The sequence below is a fragment of the Chelonoidis abingdonii genome, chromosome 4 (assembly GCF_003597395.2).
Source record: "Chelonoidis abingdonii isolate Lonesome George chromosome 4, CheloAbing_2.0, whole genome shotgun sequence".
NCBI lineage: Eukaryota > Metazoa > Chordata > Testudines > Testudinidae > Chelonoidis > Chelonoidis abingdonii.
The window spans coordinates 90,551,005-90,573,647 of NC_133772.1; the positions used below are offsets into that span (position 1 = coordinate 90,551,005).

The window sequence follows — 22,643 nt, forward strand, 5'->3', positions numbered from 1 at the left end:
GCCATTTTATTTAGACTGGGCCAAAACACTCTCTCCCACACACTCTCAGGGGGGAATCTAATAGACTCACTTCCCGTTTCTGGCAAATTTTAACCTTAAATAGAAATCTCTTCTCTCCTTTGACCCTCCTCCCCTCACTTTTCTGTTTCTCTCTCTCTTCCTTCCTTTCCTATCTCTCCAACTATTCTATTTTTCCTATACTTTCTTCCCCACCCCACCACATTTCTCCTCTTCTCACCTGGGTGCATCTGTCTCTTATCCAGAATCAGCCATCCACTCTGATAATGCAGGACCTGTTGAACATAGCCAGGGACATTGCTTGTGGCTGCAAATATCTGGAGGAGAACCACTTCATCCACAGGTGAGATGGGGCAGTCCGGACCAGCGTGAAAGTTGCTTGAACTCCACTGGGCTTGTACAAAGCCTATGGCTTTCCCTTTGCAATGGAATATGCACACATGTTTTTCAGTATGGATCCATGTGGTTTTATGTTCTCCAAGATAGACTGATTAAGATCTCAAGGAGAAGCTCAATTGAACCCCTAGGGTTTCAACAGGTTTCACTGCAAAAAACATGTGGATACAGAATTTCCCATGTTTCTGAAGCAAAAACCATAAGCAGGTTGAGATCGGACCTATTTGACTTGAAAAGTGGTCTGAAGTTAGCGCTTGGTCTAAAGCCAAAAGCAGGCAGGACTCCTTGTATAGCCCTAGGTAATCATTAAGATAACCTATTGCAGCGTCTTCACAAGTGACTGCCTAAGTGAACTGTCAGTCAAGAATATAACTAATGACTAGGAAGGTCTTCGGGCGTTAACTAATCCCTGAACACAGCACAACTAATGATGTCGCTTTAATAGCAAATATTATAGAGGTTTCCATGTTATAACACGACAAAATGGTGTGAACTCTGCTGCTTTGCATACAGTGCTAAAGCACAACATTATGAATAAAGATTTTCAGAGGCAAAAATGGGAGTTAGGTGCCCAAATCCTTTTGATTTTCAATGGGAATTAAGCTCTTTGCTGCCCTTCATACTTCTAAAAATCTCCCCCTTGGCTGTGTATACTTCAGCAGTTCATCTACTGCAGGGGTAGGCAACCTATGGCACGCATGCTGAAGGCAGCACGTGAGCTGATTTTCAGTGGCACTCATACTGCCCAGGTCCTGGCAGCTCTGCACTTTAATTTAATTTTAAATGAAGCTTCTTAAACATTTTAAAAACCTTATTTACTTTACATACAACAATAGTTTAGTTATATATTATAGACTTATAGAAAGAGACCTTCTAAAAACGTTAAAATGTATTACTGGCATGCAAAACCTTAAATTAGAGTGAATAAATGAAGACTCTGCTTACCACTTCTGAAAGGTTGCCGACCCCTGATCTACTGGATATCTGTATCGCATACACACTTGAGGTTCTTCCTGCTTTCCACTAGATGGTAGCATTACCCTACCCAAATGTGCATGAGACTAAGGAGTAGCTTATTTCTCACTCTTCTGACCTCACTGTAATTGACTTGTTGATTGTTTTAGAGTAGCATCAGCACAGAATAACCTTTGATGTTAGATCCATTGACTAGGGAAGCAGAGAGCAGGGAGATTCAGGGTAGAGCAAAGCAGGACTTGTGCAGTATGACCCAGTGAGTAGGATGCTGAAAAGGGAGGAAGGGTATGTCTGCACTGCAATCACATGTGGGACTGAGGCACATGTAGTTATACCCAAGCTAGCTTTGATCTAGCTAGCTCAGATAGCAACAGCAATGAAGCGGCAACAGCCTGGGCGGCAGCACAAACTGTGCAAACCAACCTGGGTATGTACTCAAGCAGCTAACCCATGCTGCTGCCCACGCTGCCATGGTTTCACTGCAAGTCAGTTCACCTCTTTGTGCCTCAGTTTCCTCATCTGCAAAATCAGGATCATGAGATTTGCTGCCCTACAATCTATGGATGAAGTGCTAGAGACGAGCTAACAGTTGCTACTAGTAGCTTCTGGCAGCATCTCTCAGTTTCAACTGAAAGCTGGTTGCAATTCATGGAATTCCCAGTCATAGCACCTTTCTGAATTCACCTGTCACCGCCCTTATTCTAAAGGCCATCAGGGGCCCAGCTCATGTCAGTGGAAGGAGCAGGGACCCACACCCAGGAGGAGGGAGTAGGTTTCAGATGGGATTGTACTCAGGATAGCTAGCCTGTCCTACTGCCTATGCAGCCAGAGCTACACTGCTCTTTTTCAGCAGTCTAGCTCAATCAAAGCTAGCGTGAGTATATCTACCCGAGCTAAAAATTATACCTCCAGCATAGACATGCCCATGGTGTGTGTGCTACACAGTAACAGGGTGCAGCTTGCAGGTATGCCAGGAAGGGGAGGCTTCAAAGAGGCAGGCAGAGCTGAGTATCCACACCCAGGTAGAAGCACACGTACACACACACACACACACACACACACACACATATATCCCCTTTCTGCAGAGCAAACAGGCTTAACCACTGTACCGCTAGGCAAAAGTGGGAGCGACTGGAAGAAAATGGGGAAACGAGGAAGGCAACAATCTGAGCAGGGAACTGTGAGGCTGGTGTTTGCTTTCCTCATGCTTAGCATTATAGGTGAGAATGTGCGCTTGTGGTTCGGGCAGTGGAGGAGATAGGATGCTGGGGTTCTGTTGTCAGTTCTGCCACTGGTTCAACATGTGGCCTCAGTCAAGTCACTTCACTGTGCCTCAGTTTCCCCCCTCTGTAAACTGAACGTAATAAAGGATCTTGTAAAGGTTAACAAATAGAAAGCACTTTAAAATCCTCAGATGAATGTTGCTATAAAGGGATTATTATTTACTTAAGGACAATACAACATATGGAAATTCTAATAGTATCTTCTCAATGTAAACATTTCTAAAAAGGATGTTAACAACTCAGGACTGGGCTGGCTTGCCAGCTTACTGACACAGGGCAAAATTGTGATGGTGTGGGGGAGTGAAGGGATGTAAAGCCCCAACCCTAACCCTTTGCACAGTTGTCTGGGAAGGGAGCACCCGGTCTGTGAGCCCAAGCAGGCAGAAAGAAGCAAGGAGTGGGTGGATCCAGGACTGTGCTGCCCTCTCTCACCCCCCCTCCCATACTAGGCAGCAGAGTGACTAGTGAAAGGCGGTGAATGTTATGCCTGGTAATCATCCAACACAGCATATGCTACCTCCTGCACAAAGCAGGAGCTGCAGAAGAATTCTAACTCAGGGGTGGGAGTGGTTCTGAGTCACACTTCCTTTCTGCAGCTCCTCTTGGACTGATACAGGTATGTGGTACCCCTTACTCAGCATAGTCCATACAGTGAGACAAAGGAAGTGCTCATCAGATGCTGAATTACATGTGAGAAGCTGAGGAGTTTCATAGCTGTCTTATAAACTGTTTCTCAGTTTCTTCCACGTCAGAAAGTCTCCACAGTGGGGTGTTCACCGTCTCTATGATGAGTCAGATCTTTGCTCTGAGTCTTGTTTTCAGACTGGCCCTTAGGGAGAACTCCCTAGACTGCTTTGCTTCCAAGTGCCTCATATGGTAGAATCCAGGACTCCCTCTGAAGCGGACCTGGCATAGGATTTGTGAAAGACTTTTCTCTGTATCTTGATTTCTTCATTGCCCTCAAGGATTTTCTCCTCAAAGCTGCTACACTCAAATTCTTTTGGCTTTCTGCCCTCAGTAAAGGCAGGTAGTCGAGCAGCCTGCAGGAACCCAGTTCACATGGGGGCAAGGTCCAGACCGAGATCATTGAGCAGGTCACATGGAAATTCTCTCCATTGAGACCAGGCCAGAACCAGTGTCATGGAGTATGGGGCAATTTTTTTTTCAAACCCTCTCCCCTCCCTCAGACATGGGATCCCTATTCCCACAGCTTTCAAAGCAAGCCATGAAACATTCCAATTCCTGTGAATTCTCAGATACCAATGGGGAAGTTGTCTCCAGTGGCTACAGCTCACTCTTCATTAGGTACGATTGGTCCCCACTTAGCCCAGACACAGCAGCAGGAAGTGCGCAGGTAAAGAAATTCAGATCCTGCTCTCCAAGAGATGGACCAGCCTCTAGGTGTCCCATGGGATGTCATGAAGTGGCTGCTGCTTTCCTTCGTGAGGCATGCAGGATTCATGCCTGCAGACTGTCCTTCCAGGCTGCTTGGTAATACACTGACCCATGCACAGGATCCCTGCTCTCAGGTGTTTGGCCCAAGGACTGATGAAGGATATTGATCACAACCAGCTCTTAAAGGGACAGCACAAAGTCTTAAAACCTCTCAGGAGAGACTCCCACTCTAAAGGAAAGGAGGAAATCGCTAAGGCTGAGGCTTTGAATGAGATACCTCAGACTCTCAACTAAGCTTTGCAGAGTTAAACATGAATGGGGGCTCCAGCTTCACAAATGCTTATGTTTTTTAGAAAATAAAACACTAAAACCAAAGAAACAGACAAAGCTGAAGAGCTGTGTAATCCTTCCTCACCTGCTTTGAGGCTGTGATGAAGCTGGAGTAGGAATTCCCTAGCAAGACCTACGTGTATCTAAGAACAAAAAAGGTCTTCCTCTCTCTGCCTAAGCTTAAGCCTGCTGTGTCCTCTATAGTGAAGTGTATAGTCATACCAACTGAGGGAGACAGGGCAATATGATCTTCACTCAGACTAAAACTGGATACAGCAGCCGCAGCCTGGGGAGTATTGGCTGCAGCCTCTTATTGTGCAGGTCTACATACTCCTGGGATGCCCTTGTGAGCATGTGCCCACACACACATACACTCCAAGTCCTCCATAAATCAATTTAAACTACATTTCCCATGTAGCTTTTTCAGGCCTGTTGCTTCACCTGACTCTAATTTGCTGTACATTCAAAATTTCCAAAGACAGGTCCTGGGGGCAAGTATGACTCCAATTGAAGAAACTGGAACTGCGAGCTAACATCTGGTGTCCTTCCAAATATTTTGTTGATGCACTCTTTTAGGAAGCACAGAGACAAAGAAGTCACTGAGGCTGTATGCCAGGGACTAGTCCCTCCCTCCTCCCAGTGGGAGACTATTCAAGCTCTCTTATCTCAGCCAGTGTTCTCTTTGAAGCCATTGTCCCTCCAGGTTCCAGCATAGAGATTTATGCAGCAGGAAGAGGTCATTGCTACCTATCTTAAGAGTTGGAAGAATCAGGCTGGGATTCTCTGGAAAAACCATCCAACCCCAAACATTTCTTTTGTTTTTGGGTGTTCCAAGAGATTTTTCTCTCTCTGTGGGCCATCATATGGGGGTGAACCTGCTCAGAAAATGAGTGCTTGAGAACATCAGGGAAAAATATTCAGTAGAACTCACTCCTTATCCCAGGAACAAGTTTATCCTTTTCACAAAATATATTAAAAGAAACCAGCACAGTCTCTTCATAGCATCAGAAGATGAAGGGCACAATAGTCCATCTCTTACGCACTGAAATGATAGAACCAGTTCAGTGGCAGGAGAGACATTTTGGAAGGGACACAAGATTCTTTGTGGTACAGAGAAACAATGGCATGCAGCCCATTTTAGATCTCAGGTCTCTCAACAAGTCCATAAGGAGATCAATATTCCAGGCAGAAATATTGAAATTCATAATTACAGCATTATTTCCTAAAACTTCAGAATATGAAAATAAATCTCATAGAGAACTATTGAAGATATGATCAGGGAGAGTCACCCAGGGGATACTGTAGCTTCTGCTACAACAAGATGCATTAACAATATAGAGTACTTCCGTTTGGACTCATAAATTCTACCTGGGTATTCACAAATTCCATGTCATCCATCCCTTCAAGTGAAAGGTATACATGTCTGCTCTGGTCTGGCCAACATTCTCATCAGATTATACAGGGCCCAGAAGACACAGCTAAAAGCCTTCAGAAACATGGCTTTGTGCGAACAAGTGGAAGGGCCAGTTACAGCTCTCACAAAATTTCAGCATCTAAGTTATCATACAAGACTATCTTTATTTCAGAAGAATATATTGTCTGATTTGCCAAACATTAGCACACGTCTCCTAAGATAAAATCTCTGACTCAGCTGCTGTGCTACTTGGTCTTATGTGGATAACCAGTCCTATTCTTGCTTCACTTCCAGACAGCAATTGCAGCAAATATGAAGATCTTGGTCCAGATCCAATACTAGCATCACTTGGTGAATTTATTGTTAATATTATTTAACAGCTATCTGCTCATAGTTTCCAGTGAAGCTGGTCTTAACTGCAGATTCCGAACCATGATGGCGGAACATATCTGGACTCCTATATGACTTGCGGGGTGGGAGGGTACATTGACTAAGTAGGAGACATGGGGTACAACCTGCCTCATGTTATGGACATCAAGATCACTCCTTTTCCAACAGACAATTTTTTTTAAGTGTGTATATAACTGCTAAGAAGGCAGAAAACCTTGAGCACTGCTTAGAGAGGTAGCCTTCTTCATGTCCTGGACAGATGCTCTCACTCTGTTCTTTAGGGTTCTATACCAAGAAGGAGAGTCAGGATCAACTGGCTCAGCAAGGCACACTTAGAACTAAAGGAATGCAGTCTAGATCAGCTAGCTTTTTGGTGCATCTCTGGCCAGGTTGGAAGCCTATTGATGAACTTCTTTGCACCCAAATCCAGTTGGAGAACCAAAAGAGGAGAGGAGGAGACACTTGAAAGCAGAGGCTGTTGATCCTCTTGTGACAGGTTAGACCCCATTCTGGGATGCGACCTGATGTGGTGGGGTTCAGCTGAGCCTCCCCTGCTCAATCAGCCTGGGCTCCTTCTCCCTGCTTAGCTGAATTAGGCTCTCCAGCCTCTTGCAGCACACACACACACACAGCTAAGGCCACAGCCCACTGCAGACACAGACAGAAGTCAGCTCTGTATGAGAGGGCTCCCCAGCACTCACATGCTTACCCCTTTTGAGAGACAAACTGGAATGGGTTACCTAGGGAGGTGGTGGAATCTCCATCCTTAGAGGTTTTTAAGACCTGGCTTGACAAAGCCCTGGCTGGGATGATTTAGTTGGTGTTGGTCCTGCTTTGAGCAGGGGGTTGGACTATATGACCTCCCAAGGTCTCTTCCAACCCTAATCTATGATTCTAAACCCAGAATACTACTGTTTTGCATTGTATAGAAATATCTGTTCAGCTCAAGTTCATAAAATTCTCCCTCTTCCTCAGTGTGAAGAGAGGTGTGCATGACTTCTTCCCCCCCCGCTAGAAATTGCATAAACTGGGTTTAATAATAAACAAAACAAATTTTATTAACTATAAAAGGCAGATTGTAAGTGGGTCAAGGGATAGCAAACAGAACAAAGCAGATTACTAAGCAAATGAAACAGCATGCGCAAACTAAGCTTGACACATTAGATAGATAGGATACAAATTAGCAAATTCTCACCCTGAGTGATAAACAGGCTGGCAGATTCTTAAGGCACAGGTTGCCTTGGCTTTCCCAGGTTTTCATACACAGGCTAAAGATCTTAGCCTGGGACCATCACTTCTCACAGTTCAGTCTTTGTTCCTCAGGTGTTTTCAGTTGTGTGGTTGTAGGGAGAGTGAGGACCCCTCCTGTTGTCATTGTCTCTCTTTTATGTCTTCCCCCCACTTGCTGGAAAGTTTTTTTGCTGTGACCTGGGTCAAACAGTTCCCACTGTATAGAGCTATCTGACCTGGGTCAAACAGTTCACATTGTGTAGAGCTATATCTGAGAGGTTTCTATTCACACAGTTCCAAGGGTAATCCTTATGCTTGTGTGAATTTCTTCAATAAGCCACTAACATTGTTTGGCCTCATCCACCATAGCACATTTGAAATACAGAGACATGGTCAATATTCCCAGCTTCAGATACAAAAATGATACATGCATACAAATTGGATAAACATATTCAGTAAATCACAGCCTTTCCAATGATCAGGGGGGGTTCCAGGCACCAGCGCACCAAGTGCGTGCCTGGGGTGGCAAGCCGCAGGGAGCGGCCTGACGGTCGCTGTGAGGGAGGCTGCCTTTGGCGGCATGCCTGCGGGAGGTCCGCCAGTCCTGTGGTTTTGGCAGCAATTCGGCAGCAGGTGGGACCGGTGAACCGGTGGACTTCCTGCAGGCGTGCTGCCGAAAGCCACCTGCCTGCCGTGCTTGGGGCGGCAAAATACATAGAGCCGCCCCTGCCAATGATACCTTACATGAGCCATCTTGCATAAACTATATCTTAGTTATACCACATTTGTATCATAACTATATTTCCATGAAGAATATGGGGTGTAAAGTCACACCTCTTATCTCAGAAGTGGGCTTAAAGGCCAACTTTATACCTTTCCTCCCTCAGCCACTGAAAGTAAAGATAATGAAGATTGTGAAGGAACAGGCCACAGTGATTATAAACCTCTTCTCATAAACTCTCAGGTCTTTGTTCTCAGACCTGATTCAGATATAGCTCAAACCTTCTCTAACTCCCAACTAATACACAAAACATAGCTCAAGGGGACCTATCCTGAACCAATATCCAGATCTGCCTAGCTCATCAGCTGGGAAGCTGTGAGGAAAGATCTGTAATCACTCATTCTGAGAAGCTGATACACACCCTCATCGCATCTGAGAGGACATTCACAGAAGATGTCTTGAGGGTAACTTGAGGTTTAGATGTCGGTGTTACAAGGGACGCACATCAGGGCAAAGTTAGCTGAAGCAAAAGACAGTCTAATGTTTTTACCAGATGGTCTGACCACGGGCTCCAGGCAGCACTCTTTGGAAAGGTCAGACAGCAGAGTCAGGCATGTTGCACTGTAAGAAATTCATGAGACTCTCCTATCACTGTCACACAACAGATTCCTGAGGACCACTCCTCTTATCAGTCCTCTAGCAATACACACATCCTGTCATAATCTGGATCTGTGTGTAGGATATACAGGTCCACATAAAACTACTTGTCAGCATCACAGCTGGTAGCTGTCTTCCTCTTCTCACTGAAACTGTCTTGTCTACTCACCACCTCCTTGTCCAAGGGATTGCAGAGCTTGGTATGCTCTCAGTTATACTTCAGTTACACGTTCCACCAAACATGGCAGTTCTGTGGACTCCCCAGGTCTCCATCTCCAAGGTCACCACAGTCTTCTTCATGTAATAGGAAATGATATTGTTGCCTTTTTGAATGAAACCAAGCACTCTAAGAATGTAGAAATGCATAAGTTAGATGTGAAGAGCACCAGCAGAGGAATAAAGATTTCTATAACAAAGGAATTCAAAGCCTCAGGTACAGCTCCTCTCATTACTATGCACGCTGTGAAAAGAGCAGCGATTTTGTGGGCAGAGAAATTACATGTATCTTATGAGAAGGGCTGAAAGGCTACTACAGGCTCTTCCAGCCACCTTTTCTCTAACACTCTAGACTTGACATTCCCACCTGTGCTGATGGCATTTGGTAGAGGAGTGTTTTGGAGCAGGGAGCCCCTGTAACCCGTAAGTTCATTTTCAGTTCTACATGGGTAAATATTAATCCTCCCTTGCTCCTGCCCTAGGGATGGTTTGTGTCTTTCTATGGCCCACTGTGAAGGCTGTCTGACACAAAGGGGACTGAGAAAAGGGAAATTCTGTCTTACCATGAATTTTCATTCTAGGACCCTCCAGGTCAGACAGTCTGACCCTCCCTTGGAGGACTGCATTATATTTAAGGTTTTATTCTGACTGCTGCTTGCTTGTTGAGTAGTTTGAAAGGGAAGAGGTGTTCCTCTGGGAAATCCTTACATTTTATGTCAAGGCTCTGCTGCAAAGAGTTTGAGTTGAATAGTACTTGTATACAGTTAGTATTTTTCAGTTTTGGGTGCTGTCTTTCTGGAGAGTTCTTTCGGAGGGGCCATCATAATCCCAGCCTCAGAGCCAAAATTTGGTCTGCCTCCAGTCACCCTGGAATTGGGGAACACCCCATTGTGAAGACCATCTGACACAGAAGGTTCTAGAATGAAAATTCTCAGGTAATACAGAATTTTCCCTGTTAGTTATTTCTGCTTTTTAGATATAGACACACACACATTTTTCAGGCAAATAACAGAACTTGCCTTAAAGTGCCCTTCTGCTCAGAAAAGTGACTGTATAAAAGACACCTTCCCACTCAGCAGATCTGCCCCGTGTGTAGTCAGAGTCCTATCTGCTGATTTTACTGACTAAAATATGCTTAACATCTACAAGGGAACAGTATGGATCCTATTCCTTTGTGTACAGCATCAATAAAATAATTATGTACTAAGCTTCAATCTGTTACACCTATCTAAAGCCACTGTAGACAGGGAGATTGCACAAGTGTCACTGAGGTTATAATTTATCCTGACACAATTTTGTTATTGTGGTGATGAGGTAAAAAGGAAAACCCCAGCTTGTTTTTCAGATGCAGGCGGAGTTTTCAAGGGTGGCGGTGAGAAGAAAGATTTTACTTGCAAAGTACGCACATTTTTCTGGCCATCACCAAGATACAATTAAACACAGACATGCCCCCCCCACCCCATTTCATTATTTTTAACAAGGTGCTTTTCAGAGCACAATGGTACTTTAAAACAAACACAAACTCTCCAGCCTCACTCATGCATTCACCTCCTTCCTGTGTCACAAATTAAAGGCCCAGTCTTGCAAAGTTACTCTCCGATGCAACACTGTTAATTCAAATATGACTAAGGACAGGTATAAGCCTAAGTGCAGGAGTTATGATTTGCTAGATCCAGCCCCAAGAAAATACAAACCTCTTTCTGGGAAATACCAGTCAAATGGCATTTTGCATTAAACAAGACACCACTGAGAGTTATGGAGAAAGTGAAGGAGTCACAGTCTTTCTTTAAAAAAAATCAAAGAGAAAAGGAGGCCATGTTAGCAAATGGTTAAAGCAGAACTAGGTTCTGGCCTAACTCTAATACTGACTCTCTGTGTGAGCTCTGATTCAGTTCCCCACTTTATATAATGGAGATGGTGCTTACCCTCATAAAATGCTTTGAGATTTTTGGATGAAAAATTGCATTTAGGTGCTATGTAGTAATTACCATTAATAAGAATTATAACAACATACAAATCATTTTTAATAAATGAAGGCCTAATCCTACTAGGGATTAATTTTCAGTGTGGTCACTTGTGGGAGTACGGGTTACTCATGTAAGGCTCACCAGATCGGCTCCTATATATTTTTTTAAACCTAAATATGTAAGGTGTAACAGGAATGGAACTGATACGTAATCATGTTATGAGTACTATAAGCTGTGATGTAAGAATCTAAGAATATTGATATGCAACCTAGTTACTGAGAGAAACTGTGTAACTTACATTGGTGTTATAAGACTTTCTTGTGTGAATATATTGATTTAACTTACTAAAGTCTGTGGGAAGAGCAAACAGGGAAGACCATCTAGGTATACACTAGAAAGACAATGGGTTTCAGCTATTAGCATCTCCAACACACTGTAAACACTGTTTGCCAGGCTGGGAATTAGAGATCAAAGGAAAAGCCTCTCTGCAGGGCAGATGGTGTGGTTCACTGGTGAGCTACTGTCTAGCCTAGGGGTCGGCAACCTTTCAGAAGTAGTGTGCCAAGTCTTCATTCGTTCACTCTAATTTAAGGTTTCGTGTGCCACCAATACATTTTAACGTTCTTAGAAGGTCTCTTTCTATAAGTCTATAATATATAACTAAACTATTGTTGTATGTAAAGTAAATAAGGTTTTCAAAATGTTTAAGAAGCTTCATTTAAAATTAAATAAAATGCAGAGCCCCCCGGACCAGTGGCCAGGACCCAGGCAGTGTGAATGCCATTGAAAATCAGCTCGCGTGCTGCCTTCAGCACCCGTGCCATAGGTTGCCTACCCCTGGTCTAGCCAGTCAATCATAGAATCTCAGGGTTGGAAGGGACCACAGGAGGTCATCTAGTCCAACTCCCTGCTCAAAGCAGGACAAATCCCCAGACATATTTTTACCCCAGATCCCTAAATGGCCCCCCTCCAGGATTGAACTCACAACCCTGGGTTTGAGCAGGTCAGTGTTCAAACCACTGAGCTGGCTGGCACAGACAGACTTTACAGTGGGAGTCTAATGAAATTGGGCTGTTCAGAGCCAGGGGACAGTAAGCATTAGGGAAATGCAGGCTTTTCAGTTTAGGCTGGTTGATTAATTTTAGGATTTTTTTTTTCTGAAATCCTTTTGTTCTAAATAAATGATACTTTACTTTAAGGAAGCTGCTTGGTCACTAATTACCACAGTCATTCTCAAGGGGCGGGCATGGATCGGAGTTCACGTTGCACTCCCTGTCAGTACCTGGCCCAAGCTGGGGAAACTAATGATCCAACCAGCAGACCAATATCTGTGATGAATCCTGGTCACATGCCACCTGAGCCATGTTGCACATACACTAAGAAGATTGTCCCCAGGCAGGGGGGCTGGAACAATTGGTACAGTAAGAGTGCTGAGAACCATTGAACCAAACTGTAAACCCTATATATGATGGAAACCACTTCAAGCCAAGGAGTGCCGCAGCACCCCTAGTTCCAACACCTGGTCCCCAAGGAAATAGTACTGCAAGGTCTGAGCCCAAGGCAGATCTGCTGCATTGATCACTGCTGATACAGAGGACTGCCACCTGGCCTGAGAATGAGAGAAATGCATGTTTCCACCCTAAATAAGCATGAGGCCTGACACCTAAAGTGGGGGTGGCACCTGGAGAGACCAATGTGTGTCAGAAGTGCAGTTATCCTGGTAACCATTTCGTAAAGTATTATAATTCATAACTCCATTTCTCTTTTAAGGGACATAGCTGCAAGGAACTGCCTGCTGACCTGCACTGGGACAGGACGAGTAGCCAAAATTGGTGATTTTGGAATGGCCCGAGATATATACAGGTAAGGGGCAAGAGTGTTCAATTTGCTTGGAGAAAAGTAACTGAAATGACATCTCCAGAGTGTGGAGGGATCACATGTATGTCTGAAAAATATGAGCTGTCCCATGACAGCTAAGTTAGAATCACCCCAATGGAGCCAGCCATTATCTCTAGGGGAGTTGTCTACACTAGAATATTTTCTCCAGTTAATTGCTTGTCAGTTAAGTTAGCTAACACAGTGGTTTTCAACCTGTGGCCTGTGGACCCCTGGGCTTCTGCACCCTATGTCTAAGATTTCCAAAGGGGTCCACAGCTTCATTCGAAATGTTTAGGGGTCCGCAACTGAAAAGAGGTTGAAAGTCACTGAGCGAACACATTTGCACATGCTAATCTGGACATTCCATGTAGGTTTGTTCCAGGCAGAGCCTTGGGGCACACCACTAATGTTTCTGGTGTCCAGACTAGCATGCACAAATGCATTCACCAATTCCAGCTCATTGGCATTCAGTGCACTTAAGTTTTAAAAAATCTAGTGATAAACACAAGGTGTCTGAAATAAACACTGCACTGTTGCCCTGCATCTTGGACTAGGGTGGCCAGACAGCAAGTGTGAAAAATCAGGATTGGGGGGGGGGTAATAGGAGCCTATATAAGAAAAAGATCCAAAAATCAGGACTGTCCCTATAAAATCGGGACATCTGGTCACCCTACCTTGGACAGTCATTGCACCTGCACAAAGTGGGTGTAAAATCCACCCCAGCTCAAAATAGCTGCACTTGAGACCTGCTTCCCATTCAGTGTGCACCAGTGCAGGTGACCACACGAAGTGCAGGCAACAGGAAAACCAGGCCAGGGAATCATTTGGGAACCAGTCTCTGTGGTGGAGTTTCAGTGATGGGAAAACAGGACACAGAGCCAAGCATTCATCTGTCCAAAAATAAGTGAATTCTTCAAGGCATCACGTTCTTCAGGAGGCCCTGGTTCAGTTGTTAGCCTCTTCCATCACTGAACCAGAAGCCAAGCTTCTTGAACTTGTGCAACGACCCTGTTTTGCCCAGGAATCATCTTTAAATAATTCATTTTGTCTCTTTTATCAATTCTGAGGGTTACAAAGTTCTTGCTTATCAGTTCTCACACAGAATTGTCTAGGTTTATTCTGCCCCCAATTGGGGTGGAGTGGGAAAGACTCATTATTCATCTGACCCATTTCAGCCCCATGGAGTTTGATTCTAAGCCCTTAATTCTCCTTGCATTTCATCTTCCCAGAGCCAGCTACTATCGCAAAGGAGGGAGAGCCATGCTGCCTGTCAAGTGGATGCCACCAGAGGCTTTCCTAGAGGGGATCTTCACCTCCAAGACTGATACCTGGTGATGATTACCTTTTACTCACCCTCTGCAAGCCAGGGGCGGGGTTTAGGGAGTTCAATGCATGTGTGGAGACGTCAGCTGGTCATCAGGAATTGAGGTCTTCTCATCAATAAAAGCTTTAAACATGTCAAAGTTGCCCAAAGTCCTAACAGGAGAAATCAAGAAATCTTCACTTTGACTTAAATTAGTTTTTTGACTAAATGAGCCCTGAGTGAGAATTTAAGAATCTGGCCCAACATAAATAGAATACATAAAAATACACACACACACTCCTTTGGGTATGCAGCCCTTCACCTTATGCTATGAATGGCTACAATTTACAGCCCGGAGGACAGCTGTCCCAGAAGCAGAGTTCACTGCTGAGGGAAGATGCTGCTGCTCTTTACCTGGCAGGGACCGCACTGGCAGAATCAGCCTGGAAGATATGCTTAATCACTGTATTTCCCATGTATGCCGACCCTGCTTCATCTCTGCCTTGCCGACTTTATGCCTTCACCCAGCCTTACCTACTTTATGGATTGCTCCAGATGGTTCTGGGCCATCTAGCAGACCAGGTCTTATAGCAGGTTTGCACCACTGAACCCCTGACTCCAACAGGGCTTTCCACTGCCAGGGGCTGCAGCCTGTGGAAAGGAGGAGCTTGTTGACAGCATCTCTGTCAGCCTTGCAGTGCCCTAACACTATGCTAAGGTACTAGTGGTGCAGCATGTCCGGGTTGCAAAAGCTGGCTGCAGGACTGCACATTTGCAGTATGTGGCAGCAAAATGCAGAGAGGAAGGGCTGTTTAAATGCCTGATATTAAAGCAGTTTTAAAATCCAAACAAGCAGGAGCCTGATTTTCAATAACATCACTGTCAGACAGTTCTAACTTGTCAACCCTCAGCATCTGTCACTCAGCATCCATAGCTGAAAGACTTCTTAGTTGCTACTATCTCCATAATCACACTGGATTGCTGAGACACTGAAATATAAAATGACAGTAGACTTACGTGGAAGTTCTAGCTAGCAGCTGAGGGAATGGTATTTATATAAGTGCCTTTCAGATAAACTTTTTCTGTTTTAAATAAGTACCTCCATCAGTAGAGCATTTGTGAAAACACACTAGAAAATGGAAGGTGTTCAGTTTATCAAGAACTGTGTCTATCAGTGCAGTATCCTCTTAAAGCGATGCTGCCACATTGCTTCCAATGCCACACTGATCCAGTTCCCTGCCAATGTATTTAATTAGCAATGCCTGGACCTTCAAAAGATTAGGAATAGATTATCTGTCATATCAGAGCAGACCAGTCAGTGGCCAGCACCAGATATTTCAAAGGAAAGAGTGACAATCCCTGTACTGGGCAATTACAGATAACCTACCTTTAGGTTTCTTCCTAGCTCCCATCAGACAAGGGTTGGTGAAATTCTGGTACGACTGAAGTCAGTGGCAAAACTCATATTGACTTCATTGGAGCCAGCATTTCACCCTTGGTCTCAGTGATATCTTGTGACAGGGAGTTTGCTAGGTTAAATGTGTTGTGCAAAAAAGAGCTCCCTGTGATCAATTTTAAATGTTTGACCTTTCAGTTTCATTGGCTGTCTCCTTGTTCTTGCATTATGAACATTCAAGTGTTTGGACACCTATGAAAACATTTTGAGTCTACAGAAAGTGGAACTCTCATGCAATGTCTGATACTTTTATGTTGCTAGTCAAGCCAGATATGCCACCTTAATGGTGCTTTGGTATTTCCACTTCAAGAGCCAGGTAGTGCAGAGAGAAACACCACTTTAAAAGGAGTTATTCTGACATTTTGGAACCTCACAAATTAGGTTTGAGTGACAATCCAGATTGGTTCTAAGGGTTTGTCTACACATGGAGTTATTCCGGAATAGCTATTGTGCTTTAACTTCACACCCCAACTTCATCCAAATTATCTTTTCAGTATAGACAAACCCTTGTTTTAGTCACACTGATTTTCCATCGGTATGATTAATCTGGAGCTTTAGGATGCTGCACCAAGATAGTATTGTCTGAAGACCTTTTACACCAAATTCTAAAGCCAATAGAGTACGAATCAAAGCCTAAGGGGCATTGTTGGCTGGTTTCTGTGGCAGGTCCTTTGGTGTGTTGCTGTGGGAGATCTTCTCATTAGGCTATATGCCCTATCCTTGCAAAACCAACCAGGAGGTGCTGGAATTTGTCACTAGTGGAGGAAGAATGGATCCACCAAAGAACTGCCCAGGGCCTGTGTGAGTATCTCCTCACCCTTAGATATAAGTCAAAGGCTAGTAAACATTCAGACTGGCTAATCAAAGATGGCTGCCACCCTCTCTACACCCAAAACGAAACAACTATTTACCCTAGGTTTTCCTCAAAGGTTAACACAAGTTTCAGTTAAGAACACCATTAATTGATACCCATTTAGCAGTCTCAGCAGAGAGTCCCAGGGTTCAATGGGAATGGGAGAGTCAGTTACACACTTATCTCATACCAGAGGGTTCTTCCAAAACCTGATTGAGGCACATAAGCAGGGCAAAGCGAGGAAGGTTATATTGCTATTTCCATGTTATACTTGTTCTGTGAATAAAACGATGACTTCAATGTCTAGGGCTGGTAACCTGGCAACTTTCATCATCAATAAATTTCCATACAATTAAAAATACAGTCTCCAGTTCTGGGGTCTTGTACAGGCCCTCTTTGCCACCAACTACCAGCAGATTTCCTCAATGTGGTGAATACTCACCTGCCTTAGGAAGCATATCAGGTGTGTGGCCGGAGCACAGAAAGCAAGACTGAAGCATGCACAGGTGCTCTCCAGAAATTCTCCATTTGCCAGAAAATCCCCTTGGAACTATTGACAGCTGGGCACAAATTAGAGCTGCACTGCGTAATTGCACCTTCCCTTCCCCCCATGGCCCCAGGATCAGGGAACATGAAAATGACACAGGGCCAATTTTGTCCTGGCCCTTGGGTCCTGTGCTGAGTTCAGTTCTTCTGGACCTGAGAACTGGGCCCAGAGACAGACCTGAAAAATGAATCCATATTGATTTGTGGTTTTGATTTATCATTATCTATTATTAATTGGCATAAATATGTATTTATGTCTCAAGTTACCGGATCATGACACAATGTTGGCAGCACAGTCCAGAGTACCGGCCCAATTTCTCCACCATTCTGGAAAGAATCAAGTACTGCACACAGGTAAGTTTTTACTTGTTTATGGCACCAGATCATCCTATGATACAAACATCATTACCCAAAACAGAGGGAATGGATTGCTCTGATTGGCTAATTACTTTCCCAATTCCCTTTGTGCTTGGCGTATACTTCAGCTAGTATTTTCATTTGTGCTTCTGTACATCTATCTCATCTCACCTACCTCCACTCCACCAGCATGCATACAATCCCTTCCTATGAAAAGTGTCTGCTTCCACCTCCCAGCTCATTCAGTAGTGAAGAGTCTTTGATTTTGCGATAGAAAGATTTCCAGAGCCCATCACAATTTCTAAGGCCCTTACTTCACTCTTCAACAAGTTTTTTCAAACTTCCTTGAAAGTCACAGCTGAACTGGCATGGAAGAGGGGGGTGAGAGGGCACGGGGTTGATAAGCTGCTAGCCTTTTGCTGCTGGAGACCTGGATCCAAGCCTAGTTTAAGATGCCAGAGGAAATTATTAGATGTTGATGATCTCTGCCTATTCATTAATATCAATAAGGCATCACAAAATGGCAGCCTGTGTTCAAAAGAAGCCCTAAAATGAAATGTGTTCGCAAATCATAAGTGAAGTGCACCATCAGAATGGTGCCTGGCAGCTTGCACAATGCATGGCTGCACTACACATTGCTGGCGCTAACTACTGCTATCATCTCCTCACTTTTCTGAACACTTCCCTGAAAAAGTGTGTGGAAAAGTCACAACTGGACCTGCTCAGAATGTAAAATGTGATTACTGAATCCTTTGTTTCAGGACCCTGATGTGATCAACACAGAGCTGCCCATTGAGTGTGGACCAGCATCAGAGGATGAGGGGAGCTCTGTGATGTGCCCAAATAGTTCCAGTGGGATGGTCCCTTTCCTGGTGAACCCATCACTCACACCTCAGCTGGCTCCCATAACATTAGAAACCCATCATGCAGGGCATAAAGCTGGACAATGTCTACAGGAGCTGCTGGTGGAGAACCTTGGCAATTGGACTGGCAGAGGTCCCAGCCTACCATGCCTCACTGATTCCAGCAGTGGGTCATGGTTCCAACAGACCTCAAACCAGAGGCTGGAATCAAGCAGTCAGCCGGCACACAGACCACACAAAACCAAAAACCTTTGGAACCCAACCTATGGATCCTGGGTGATGGAAAATATCTGTCACTCCTGTCCCAACGCTAAGCTCAAAGCAGCCACAGAGCGAGAAGATTCAGGTTTTGATGGGAACTGCAGCTCCTCCCCTAGTTCTCGGGCATCTCCAGCCTCTCCAAGCAGAAGCCACTGTCCTCAAAGGAATATCGGTGGGATAGAACTGGTGAAGCTACAGACTTTCCCCTGCGGCAATGTGAATTATGCATATGATGATCTCTACTATGTCACTGATCGGCCTTCGGCTTTGGCAGTGGGTAGAGCAGGGGTGCTGAGGAGCACCAGTCTGCACAGGGATGGGAAGCCTTTTTGTAAGCCAGAGAAAACAGCAAGAGAGAGGGACTCTGGCCTCTCCTTGTCAGATGACCTGAGTGTTACACCAGTATAACAGGAAATGTTCCTCCAAAGGTCAGGACCTCACACTGGGAGTGTATATATCTGAAAGGGCAAACTGGAACTTCCTCTTTGGTCTCTTATTTCCTCCATTCAACTTTCAGATCCTTTCAGATGGGTAACATTGTAACATCAGAAGTGTTCTGCTGCATCCTCCGACACACTGGATTCTCAATCTAATGAGGAAAATTGCATTTGCTACTTCATTCCATCAAGAGTGTTCCCTCCTATTGAACCAATGCCACTGATTTCAGGATATAACTAACAATGGCATTGCTGCACTGACTCAGAGTCCAGTGGTTCATGAAAGGAATCACTCTCAATCTGCTCAGGTGAAAGAAAAAACAAAACAAACCTACCATCCAATTGTTACAGTTGGCTGGAAATGACAAACAACATAACCACTCTTTTGATCTAACATACCAAAAATCATGTGCTGTGGCAGCAGCAGCAAACTTATAAAGGCCATTGTGTTCTCCAGAGCTTTGCACATTCCAATCATGCTGGTGCCCTGACAGGGAAGTAACCAAATACAGCCATGTTTGCACTTGCTTTATCGGCAGAAATACCAGAGGAACATTAAATTGAAATCAATGCTGCAACTGAGAAAAAACAGAAGAAGTGGGAGGGGAAAATATTACTTCAGGCTCCTCAGAGCATGTTTTTAAAAACATGAAGAGAAAACAAATTATGTATTTTAAAAAATAAGTAATGGAGTTGATTGCATCCCTTTGACTGGTGAAGAAAACTTGCTTCTTACCTCAGGGGCTAACTTACCTCACAGTTCCTGACCCTGGAGGTTTGGGGGAATGTTCTAATCAATGTCCAACTACACTACGTTGTGAGAACTGGACTTTTCCTTTCTTTAAATGGACTTTACCTGGGATGAACTTTATTTTTAAAAGGACTCTAGTATTCAGCAGTAATAGCCCTTATTACAGTGGCACCACTGCTATAAACTGAAGATTTAGGCTCATTACTGTAGAATGCTGGGCTCTTGATGTTGTTTATTTTAAATACATAATATAGAACTCCTCTGAGGTGGACTTCACTGAGACGAGGAGTGCGTCTTGAAGGGAAACTACCAAGAAGTGTTTTATCTGAACATAAATCTTAAAATGCCTTTTCATAAAGCAGGATTGGTTACTTCAGCCACCTTGGAAGTCCAAACAACAGCTTGGTTTTATGCACCTGTCTCTCCTTGTGGGAAGTCCTTACAGCAGAATATAGTTTCTTCTTGACCTCTTAATAGTGCAGCCCTGTCGGTTAAGAGCGCAGGTCCCTGTTCTGGAAGAAAGGCTTCCTACTGTAGTTTACAGGTAATCTGACATTTACTGGTTAGAGCCTACCAAACAAAGAAACTGAAAAGGTAAAGCCAGCATTGGTTATATGCCCCCAAAACCTCTCAGAAGTGCTTTGCCCTGGTGCCATTTCTGAATTCCCAGCTGCCAACGTTCAGGTAACAGGGGAGGGTTAGCTGTATGCAGGGAGGATGGAAAGGGTGCCCCAAAACTTTACTGATCTGTAGAGTCTGTCTGAAGTGCAGCTGCTTCAATCATTATCTTTATGTTTAGTGTGAAAGGAGAGCCCCAAGGATACATACATGTTTCATAAAGAAGCTGTTCCCTTCAGACAGGAAACCAAAGTGTGAATACACCGAGATCTCTGCCTTACACCTCATCTGTTTCTTGAGTGAAGAGTTGCTGCTGCATTCATAGTGGTCAGGATAACTTCACACCCCGCATAGGCGTATAGTCTGTGTACGCAATTTGGCATAACAAACAGTCTCCTCGAAGGAGATGATTAACTGTAAGCACAGATTCCATTTCCTCTGCAACAACAATTCATGTGTGGTGCGGAGAGGCATACAGCTGAAGTGGTTGCATTCCATTTCACACCAGCAAGAAGTGCCGGGTGTCTCCAACTCAGGGTTAGGGGCAGTCAGTGACTTACAGTTTGGCTCATAGCTTCCTCTACTTTTCCGAACCACTGGCTGTAGAATGGATAGTTTCAAACATCATCAGTTCTCAGCCCCTTTGGTGGTGATAGGTCCACTTCTACCAATGGAGCTTGCATTGAGAAAACCAAAATCAATGTAATGGAATTATAGATCTTGATGGCCAAAAATAATACCTCATTATGATCCTTGGTGTGAGGTAAATGGATGTAAGGATACAAGTAGCTCCCAGATGTGAGGGATTGTTCCAGGAGGAATGGAGCAGAAATGAAATGATTTAATAACTATTATTGCTTTTAAGAGGAACTTTTTCCTCCCTTGCCCAATTCTGCTGTGGTCTTCCTCTCAGAGCTCTATGCACCCTGTCATTTATCCACTTTCCACTCCCAGCTCTGAGGCCCTGCTTCCTGGCTACCACCCTTCCAGGTGGGGAGCAATGGACAGTGTCTATCCTGGAATCTCCTCAGTGCAGATCCTTAACTGACTAGCAGAGACACTGGTGAGCAATTCTTCCTCCTCCCAGAGGCTAACCATGTTTTCTGCCTTGCTTCCAGCTCTACATGGCCAGCCCTGGTGTATGCCAACAAGGAGCAATTACCCCTCTGTCACAACTGGCCTGAACCTATAAGCCTTGATTCCCCCTGTCCCACCTCTGCTCAGTAGCATGCCTCTGCCCTGCATTCAACTCTGTCCTAGTTCAGGTGACACTCTTACTCCCATGGCTCACTCATGACTGCCCGTTTCCACAGAGATACACTATCAAAAGTTCTTAAACTGTTGGCACCATAGTAGTGACTCACTCTCTGCTGCTGCTTTATGTTTCTCACAATTGGGAGGGATCAAGACCTATTGCAGTGCAGTTTCTTAAGCTTTAAGTCAACTGCAGTGGAGGTTGCGCAGGGAAGGCATTTGCCCATGCTGGTGTGATTCAGATATTTACTTGCTGGTTCTCATCACACTTTCATGGGCCAGCTATGCCTACCCACTTTCAGATTGCACCGACCTCCATTATTCTGGTGGGATTGGTGGTACATATCCAAGGAGAAGGTGGCGTATAGAAAACAGAGCCAGGGGGGTGAGTGAGTGGGGTGGGAAATAACATACTGTCTTCCCTTGCTGGACCTTTTCCTAGTACCAAACTGCCTAGGTACGAGACTGCAAAACTGACTATGGACTAGACAGTTCTGCTTCATTCCGCATTGGAGATGGCTGCAGGAGACGTACGCACATTCCACCTCCACCTCCACCCCACAATCCTCCAAAATTAATGCCTTTTAATGATGTGACAGCGAGGCTCAGAAATGAGCCAAGAATGCTGTGGAGTGCCTGTGTGCACTGTGGCTAGTTCACGCCAGTGCCATTCCCCTTCCCCCCCCACCCCCTTTCGGATGTACTGCATTGATTCCCAAATTTAGAAAGCGAAATAACGATTAACAACAGGTTAGGAAGTGAGGTGGGCTAAGACTAAGAATGGGACACTATCACCATCAGTGTTTCTCAGGTCCCCCTCACCACAGCATCTAGGTACCATTGTCTAAATGTAACAACATCAAGTCCTTCTAGGAACAGAACCAACCTCTCCTCCCTCACCCTTACATAAAAGCCGCCTACTTACACATAGTTGATTCTAGCTGGAGCAGGATAGAACATGGAACTGCACGGATGGAAGTTACCCACAATAAGGGAGGGGGGGGCAGTTCAAAAGCATCCAGGTTAAGCGCACCAGTCCTATTGAATTTCAATGGGCCTAACTCGCTTAGCTGC

At 44.6% G+C, this 22,643-nt stretch overlaps 1 protein-coding gene across 1 annotated transcript in view; it reads left to right on the top strand.

Annotated features, from left to right (window-relative positions):
• The window catches only part of LTK (leukocyte receptor tyrosine kinase), a 172,384-nt gene extending 150,740 nt beyond the window's left edge, over window positions 1-21,644 (top strand). The window contains exons 24-29 of the mRNA XM_032793883.2: window positions 264-361; window positions 12,763-12,855; window positions 14,100-14,201; window positions 16,296-16,430; window positions 17,292-17,382; window positions 18,147-21,644. Of these exons, the coding sequence (XP_032649774.1) occupies window positions 264-361; window positions 12,763-12,855; window positions 14,100-14,201; window positions 16,296-16,430; window positions 17,292-17,382; window positions 18,147-18,917 (1,290 nt within the window). The 3' untranslated portion in view covers window positions 18,918-21,644. The remainder of the gene's footprint in view (window positions 1-263; window positions 362-12,762; window positions 12,856-14,099; window positions 14,202-16,295; window positions 16,431-17,291; window positions 17,383-18,146) is intronic.
• The last annotated feature ends 999 nt before the right edge of the window (window positions 21,645-22,643 follow it).